The sequence below is a fragment of the Lathyrus oleraceus genome, chromosome 5 (genome assembly GCF_024323335.1).
Source record: "Lathyrus oleraceus cultivar Zhongwan6 chromosome 5, CAAS_Psat_ZW6_1.0, whole genome shotgun sequence".
In the NCBI taxonomy this organism is placed as follows: Eukaryota; Viridiplantae; Streptophyta; class Magnoliopsida; order Fabales; family Fabaceae; genus Lathyrus; species Lathyrus oleraceus.
The window spans coordinates 94,468,584-94,477,503 of record NC_066583.1 but is presented as its reverse complement, the minus strand read 5'-3'; the positions used below and the strand labels follow the sequence as shown (position 1 = coordinate 94,477,503).

Genomic DNA, 8,920 nt, shown 5'->3' with positions numbered 1-8,920 from the left:
CAATGAGTTGGGGAGTAAAATTTTTGGACCTACCGCGTGCTGTTTTACTAACTTGCACCATCCTGCCTGCGACTTTAGGAGCACAGGTCCTTTTTGCTACCGTACACTCTTTTCACACTCAATTCGATCAACACGCTTATACCTTGGACCTTCATTCTTATTCAAATTCAAATTCCATTTATTCACACCTCTTCGTGCATGTTTCTTTATAAGTAACCATAATACAAATCATTAATCTTCAATATTCTTTTTAATCAACTATATATATCCACAATTTATTTTTATAATTACTACATGAACGCAAGCTTATTACTATACTAAAAATGGCTCATCATCATGAAATCACCACTGGTCAAACCAAAACCCTAGCATCATCATCTTCTACTTCAAGTGGTAATAATGATGATAACAAGAAGAAGATGTACAGAGGTGTGAGAAAGAGGAAGTGGGGAAAATGGGTGTCGGAAATTCGGCTACCAAATAGCCGCGAAAGAATATGGTTAGGATCATATGATTCACCTGAGAAAGCAGCAAGAGCGTTCGACGCTGCACTTTACTGTCTCCGTGGTCGTCGTGCAAGTTTTAACTTCCCTGATACACCTTTTCATTTCGATATCACCGCAGTTTCTAAGGATCCAGATCAGATTCGAGAGATTGCTGCTAATTTTGGCAACAGAAATCCACCAATTGTTATTGACAGTACTAATAATAATAATGGAAATGATCAATCCAAAACTGTGACTGAAATTATTGGCTCTTCGACTTCTACTACCAGTACTAGTGCTATGCATGATAGTGGGAACACTATTGACTGGACATTTTTGAACGTGTTAGAAAATGGTTCAAGTAATGATGCTACTGAAACTTATGGTGATTTCTATTCCGACTTAGAAAAGATGCATTCCTTTGAGTTGTTGTATTACACTTCACCACCACTTTTTGAGGAAGATTATTATCAGAAGGAATTAGTAGAAGATGATAGCAATGACCCTTTTTCTCATGAATCATTCCTTTGGAGCTGGAACTTCTGAATCTTCGTTCTCCTGTAATTTCCAGACTTTCATGGATTTTTTGCTACATATAATATAGAGTTGTTTTGCATAAAGTTTAAAATTGGTCAAATTAAATTATAATTAAATAAAAATTTATTATTTTTTATTAATGGTTCTTAGATTAAACATTAAAAGTATTGAAACAATATAATGAATAGTAAATGATAATATTGATTGTGAGATGAAGTAATAAAGTAATGATGAGAAGCAGTGATAGAGAATAAAAATGGATGTGGCCGCCATTGACGTTGGAATAAGTATTATAGAGAAAAAGGATGATGCACACAAAAGAGAGAATATGATATTTTAGTGAAACTCACGTAGAGAAAAGGATAGGGTGGGACGCACATGACTTGAGTGGTGCACCAATACATACAAAATTCGCAATATAAAAGAGACACCATGATAGCTTATTGATTTGTTGTCAACATCGACCTACAAACAGTTTTCTCACGTGCTCAATATTTTATTATGGGTTTAATGAAGATGTACACTATCCATCAATAAAAATATAAAAATATACTGTATTCATTTATAATTTATATGTAATTTAATTAATTTTTTATTTCTATTTTCTGTATTGCCTGTATAAATATATTTATATAAAGATGTTAAATTTTACTAAAAGGGAGCTTTAAATTTAACTGTGCAGAATTGTTCATTTATACAAGGTACATCCTCTTTTTTCTTTTTTAAGACTTTGGTATATTTAATATTATGAAACTTTTAGTGTTAATAAAAAAAAATTATATTTAATATTATATTGTATATAAATTTGTAAAATTAGTTTAAAAAACATATTATATATTTTTATGAAAGAATAGATTTTGAAAAAAAATTTATATATTAGTATACATTTTTTATTTTGAAAGTATATAATATATTTGAATAATATATTTATAAAAAATATGAATTAAATCATAAAAATATATAATTTATAAGTTAAAATATATTTAGTAAGTATGTCAATTTGTAAGAAAAAGGTATATATTTCTTTTGAAAACATTAAATATAAATTAAATATATGTATTAAAATATTAAAAAAATATTAGAAAATGATATATCCTTAATTAGAATAATAATTAAGTTTAGTAAATAATATATAATTTAGTTTTGAATATATGTTAGTTACATGATACTATTTATATATTTTGTTGTATATAAATTTGTAAAATTAGTTTAAGAAATATATATATATTTCGAGTCTAAATAATGTCGGACTGTCAATATAAACTAATCGGGAAATACTTCTCAGAGTCGAGTATTATCATACTCCTGAGCTGAGTGATACCATGATGAAGTACCTGAAAAGGAATCAGAGTAGTGTGGTACAGTGTGTGCATGGGGTTGGTGGGGAAGAGGGTTGCATAGGAGAGAGGGTGAGGGTAAGTTGAGATGGGGCAGAAGAGTGTCGCTCTCTCTGATCCAACTCATCGTCGGTCTCACCATCCACACCGACAGCCATAGGAGCAACATCGGTATCATCACCGACAGATAGATCATAAAGCCAATTAGCCTTGACTTGCACATCAATGCGCGTCGGGCATGGCAAAGTAACACTTCTAACTATGATGTTATTAATCATCAAGTGGTACTTTACCTCACTATTGTATTTAATCATATGATGCGCCAGACATGAATGAAGATCCAAGGCAGTGTTGCCTGTGAGATATACCAGTGTAGCTAACTTAGCGTCTAAATGTAGGGCATGATAAATGGAGGTAATCAATCCTCCAATAGTTATAACGCCCTTTTGGCGTTAGACACCAAATGCACGTGGGCGAGCATAAACACATCAGAATGAACTGGTGTGGATTTAAACACACAATTAATAAAAAATAACTCCTTATAATTCACACTACCATTATCACCTCGACCAAAAACAAAGTGCGCCAAAATCTGCCTAAAATATCTAATAGCCAGGTTATGGATATGAGAAGATTCTTCCCCTCCAAATCAGTAGCAAAATTCTCAGTTAGCCGCTCCCATAGGCGGCCAAAATAAGTCAACCAAGGTTCCCATTGAGGGACCTCGCATGGGATACCAACATCATGCAAAAATCGTAACAGGGTAGCAATTTGATCCTAACTAAACTAATAATCTCTATTAAAAATTCTAAATCTAACAGCCCCAACCGAGCTGCGGCTCATGGGATTCTTGACATAGGAATAGGAACTGAGGAAGTCTAATGTTAGTCGCTCATATGTAGGGTGACATAAATTGACAAAGTAATCCCACCATATTCTATCTAACACCCAATCCAAGCTATCAAATAAGCCTAAAGAACATAAACATAAGTCATCAGAGTAATCTAACATCGGTACAGAGTTGTATATTATTGTTGTTGATCAGCTGCATCTTTGAAAATAATGTCCATGAAGTCCACTTGAGTACTTGGAGGCATAGTGGAGGAAGAAATGAAGTGATGGGTGATGAGGTTCGAAATTGAGGTTTTTGGGGAGGATGAAATTTTGATTTTTGGATGGTGGTAATGAAAGTGGGGAGAATGAGGAAGATAGTGGTAGTCTCATATTTTATTTTGGTTGAGAAATGAAGAAGTTTGAGGTGTTTGAAGGTTGAAATGTTAATGGAGTTTGTAAGCTTTTGTGTATAAGATGAAGATGAGTAAGAAAATAAGTGTGGGAAAATGAAAAAGATTTACGTGTTTTTAAAAGGGATGGGGGAGAGAGTGGTTGGAAGTTTGAAATAAAGGGAAATTAAGTGGAATTAATAAAGAGAAATCATTTAAATGGTACAAAAGCATAAAATAAGTGAAGAGGCGCCCTTTTAACAGCCTAACGAGCGTCAAGCCAATAACGGAAGCCCGTCAACGTTTGGGAAGAAATTAAAAATGGGAAATTAAAATTTCCAAACACCCCCTTAACAGCCTGACGGGCGTCATCCAGGTGACGACCTGCTCGTCAGTGCTATTGGCATTGCTGATGTCCGTCATCTAGTTGTCGGGTAACCCTTCATGCTATTAATGTTGCACCTTTTCACATTTTTTCTTGGTAAAGGTAATGGTAGTGCCTTTTTAAAGAACTTTTACATAAATGAGCACATTAACTGCCCATCTTCTCTCAACAGAGTTCACCAACTATTAATGAAAAAACAAAACGAACTAAAAACTTGAAACCTGTGGGTTACCTCCCACACAGTGCTTCATTTTACGTAAGTAGCTCGACTCGGTTTTAAGCATCCCTCAAGGGGGACAAAACATTAAGGTACAACCTTTCTCTAAAACATTTTATCAGATGGGTGGTAGTGTTTCAATCTTTGACTATTTACTATGAACTTTCCAGTTGATTCACTCCAGACCTCCACTGCACCTAACTCACTGACCCTTGTCACTTCAAACACTCTTGACCACCTGGACCACAATTTACCAGGGAATAAACTTAACCTGGAGTTGAACAAAAGAAAAAGCCCGCCTTCATTTAATTCCCTCATAGTAATGCATTTATGATGTCATTTTTTTTTCTTTTCCTTTCAAATCAGTGCGTTCTCGTATGCATCTAAACACAACTACTCCAGCTTGTGCAAGTCAAGTATTCTCTTGCTCCCAACAACTATGTGATCCATTTTAAGGGATTTTATGGCCCATCATACTTTATGCTCAAGTTCCACAGTGAGATGGAAATACTTACCATAAACGAGCTTAAAGGGGGTGGTTCCAATAGGAGTTTCATAGGCAGTTCTATATGCCTATAATGCATCGTTCAACTTGGTAGACCAATCCTTCATAGTGGTGGAAACCATTTTTTCTAGTATCCCCTTAATCTCTTTCTATTGGAGATTTCCACATGTCTACTGGTATGCAGATGGTAAGGGGTCGCGACTCTGTGCCTAACTTCATATTTAGTTAAGATATTTTCAAAGCATTAAAAAATGAAGTATGAGCCACCATCATTGTTTACCAATATGGGGGTTCCAAACAAAGGGAAAGTTATGTTTTTAAACATCTTTATCACCACTTATGCATCATTAATATGAGATGCAAAGGCCTCAATTTATTTTGACATATAGTCTACAGCAACAAGTATGAATTTGTTCCCATTCGAAGATGAAAACAATCCCATGAATTCGATTCCCCAAACATAAATTTTTTTTACCTCTAGGATTGGATTTTATGGTATCTCATCCCTCATTGAAATGTTTCCAGTGCATTGGCACAGGTCACACTCCGTGGTAAAGATGTGAACGTCCTTGAAAATGGTAGGCCAATAAACGCAAGCTTGGAGAATTTTGGCCTAAGTTTTGGAAATTTCCGTATGCCCTCCGTAGGGAAAGGAATGCCAATGGGTCATGACGCTCCCGATCTCATCATCAGAGACACACTGGAGGAAAATCCTGTAAAAATTGTATAAGGTTATCCCAATAGTATTTCTTAAGGTCATGAAAAAATTGCTTTTCTGTTGGTAGGTTATGTTAGAAGGCAAAATACTAGCAACAAGGTAGTTGATGTAATCAATATACCATGGTACAAATGATTTAGCTATAACAACAACCTCCTCATGATCTTTTTAAATGATAGAGCTTCTATCTTCAAGGAAATTAGTAATAGAGATTGTAGCTAAGCTCAGGCTTTGTCCCTTGGGGAAAAGGGGAAAGACGTAGTCTAATAGCTTTTCCAATGTGTAAACATACAAAAATATGTAGAATAGGGCCATCCATTGGGCTTTTGGAGAACTGGTTCTACTGCACAATTTGCAGTAGAGAGGGTTTCAACTTAATTTTTTTAGCCTAGATCGTAAGATTAACAATGCTTGGGTGTGGCTTATCCTCAGATGGGATGGCAAAGTCCTCAAGAGGACGCTCATCATTTGTGCAACCATTAGGGATAATATATTGGGCACATAATTATTCTAATCGACGTCTAATATGGAGAAAATGCTCGATCTTGTCAATCAATTATTCTAGTTCATCTACAGAGTTACGGGTACTTAAATTATTGTTACACCCCAGGGTAACCAGTTATAACACTTGAATTATTATTTTTCACTTAACATAAATGTCATGCATATTTTCATAAAGTTTATAGTGTAACAAGCATAACATAACTACAACATTTTGTTACAGACATATAATAACTAGTTTCTAATGTGAACTGCATAAACATTCAGAATAATTAATAATGTGTATAAAATTGATTTATAAAATAGTACAAAAATCAATATATACTTACGCATGGTAAAATGGTCCCATGTAACATTCTTTATTCTCATTAACCAACTTATCTTGTATGTACATCTTGATAGTGTTTGTTGCCATATCTTGAACTTGAATGTTTAATCGATCTAAGAAACTGTACTTTCTTAATTTCCTTTCAACACACATATCATGCATTAACCTAATTAAAAGTTAATGAAAGAGTCAAATCTTTATGTTAAAGTATGAGAATAACGAATATAAATTGAAATCACCGTAAAAATTATACTTACGAACACCATAATTGTAGTATGGTTATATCTAGCTAATAATCTGCCTTGCAAAATATCATAATACAACTCTTAGAAAGTACATAAGCTTATTATGGTTCATGTTTTAATGTAATAAACTCGCTGATGTCTGGAATATCCACTATCATCATTGATAGTCTCCGAGTGTTATCTAGTTTAGGTGGCGTGGCCTCAATATTGGGTTATGGGGCATAACAACTATCTTTCGTGCTTGCACCACCCATAAAAAATTTCTCAACTACTTTCTCAGGTAATTCCAACTGATCTAAAATTGGGTGGCTGAGTACACCCATTAACTTCAATTGTTGCATCATAAAAACAATTGAAATACAATACAAAGATTAAAATACATAAATAATAACACCAACATATAACACACTTTTTTTAACTTATACTTATAGCTCAATCACATCGCAGGTACACTTTTCTTGCACTTTCTGATACAACTTCTCTCGCTCCTCCCCAACCAACGTCTCTCGTTCCTCCTGGACCCTCTCCTACACCTCTTGCAACATCATATCCTGCTCCTTTAGATTCTCCCTCCCACATTCCTCTTGAATCCACCTGTCTATTGCCTCCCGAGTCTACTTCTCATGCTCCTATTCTAATACCCCCCCCCCCCCCCCCAATTTTTTAGCAACTATCTCTTTAATTTCTCTCTTATGATTTACTTTGTCAATGGATTGAGATGGTCCAAAATGTAACTTCAAGTGGATGCCTCTTCCAAGACCACATACATGCCTAACATACTCCTCAATTCCAATCGCTTATACCAAGATGTCATGACGATCTCGTGGAACAAAGATACCAACTTTGGATTGTTAGACCAATACATCCTACAAGACATATAAAAGTTCATCTTTACCAAATTGAATTAACTAAATTAAGTAATATTGAAAAAGTATCTACTTACAAAATTTTCAGTCACTTCGCGTGTAGCCTTTGATTTGAACTTGCCACCTGGTCTTCGACATGTCATCTTCCTTTTCTCATGGTGTGATGGTGGAGATGGTCTGTGATCAAGGCTTCTAGAAGGATCTCTCAGCTCTAATTCCCTTTATTTTCTTTTTTCATTAATCATTTTTTGTTCAAGTTTATCATATCCTCCACAAAATAATCTATGTGGATAGATATTTCTAGCTATATTCTCCTTTCTTTTTTGGCTCTTAGCCAAGAAATCAAGAGTGGTGCAAGACTTTAAAAAATCCTTTTAACACTTCCGTCCTCACTTATAGCTGGGATGGAAGCGGTTCTCCCAATTAAAGTGGAGATACCTTCAATGAGAATCTTGATGGAGACCAAGCTAGAAGAGGCTGAATGGATCCAAAACAGATTTGATTAGTTAAACCTCATAGATGAGAAGCGAATGACCTCTTTGTGCCATGGACAATTATACCAGAAATGGCTCAAGAGGGCTTTTGACAAGAAAGTACGTGTTCGAGAATTCAGAGAAGGAGACCTCGTGCTCAAGAAGATCTTGCCAATACACAAGGACTCACGTGGGAAGTGGACTCCCAATTATGAAGGCCCATATGTTGTGAAGAAAGCCTTCTCCGGAGGTGCCTTGATTCTTACAACTATGGATGATAAAGAGCTCTCACACTCCGTGAACTCTGATGCAGTTAAAAAATACTATGCCTAATAAAAACCTGCTAAGTCGAAAACCTGAAAGGGCGATTTAGGCAAAAAAAGGGTATCCCGGTGGATCGAAAATCCGAAAGGGCGATCCAGGCAAAAGTTAGGGGCAAAAGGCATAAACTGCATCAGATGTTAGTGATCGATACAGAAAAATCAGAGATGGAAGATCAATCCAGTTACTCCCCTCAGAAGCAAGGTTTTGGGGAATCATGTCTATTAGGGATGGTAGTAGTCATTGGATTCAATGTAAACCTATCCTTATTGCCATTTTCAAAATTGTAACATTCCATGGAGCTACGCCATTTGCGTGCTATCATTCAAAATAAAATATTTTGCCTATCAATCATTGTTAATTGTGTTCTTTTATGTTTTCTTTGTTATGCAAAGTGTCATTTATTTGTTAATAATGAAAATTTGAAACTTGAAAAGAATTAAAAACATATTGAAAAGAAACAAAATTGCTTTGATGTACATGAAAATCAAGAGAAAATCATTTATTTTCCCGAAAGTCTCAAGGTTGCATAAATACTCCTGGATCACCAACAATAAAATCTCCATGGAACACAACTTATTAATCCTCTGGAAGGATGGCCCTTTGGTTAGTTATAACTGTCAATCTTGATAGATTCTCCTCGGGATACGCCTATTACTTGTACGGGTTTGAGTTATTGGTGTTGAGGAACCAAAATCTCTATAAACAGTCCCTACAAACTCCAAATCTGCCTATCCTCAGCATTGCATATCATGATCATTCATATATCATGCATAAAA

General features: G+C 35.1%; 1 protein-coding gene across 1 annotated transcript; it reads left to right on the top strand.

Annotated features, from left to right (window-relative positions):
- Positions 1 to 203: 203 nt before the first annotated feature.
- LOC127087833 (ethylene-responsive transcription factor ERF017) lies at positions 204 to 1,162 on the top strand. Its single transcript, XM_051028747.1, has one exon. It carries the CDS (start codon positions 324 to 326, stop codon positions 1,029 to 1,031), a length of 708 nt encoding a protein of 235 aa, XP_050884704.1. The 5' UTR covers positions 204 to 323; the 3' UTR covers positions 1,032 to 1,162.
- The last annotated feature ends 7,758 nt before the right edge of the window (positions 1,163 to 8,920 follow it).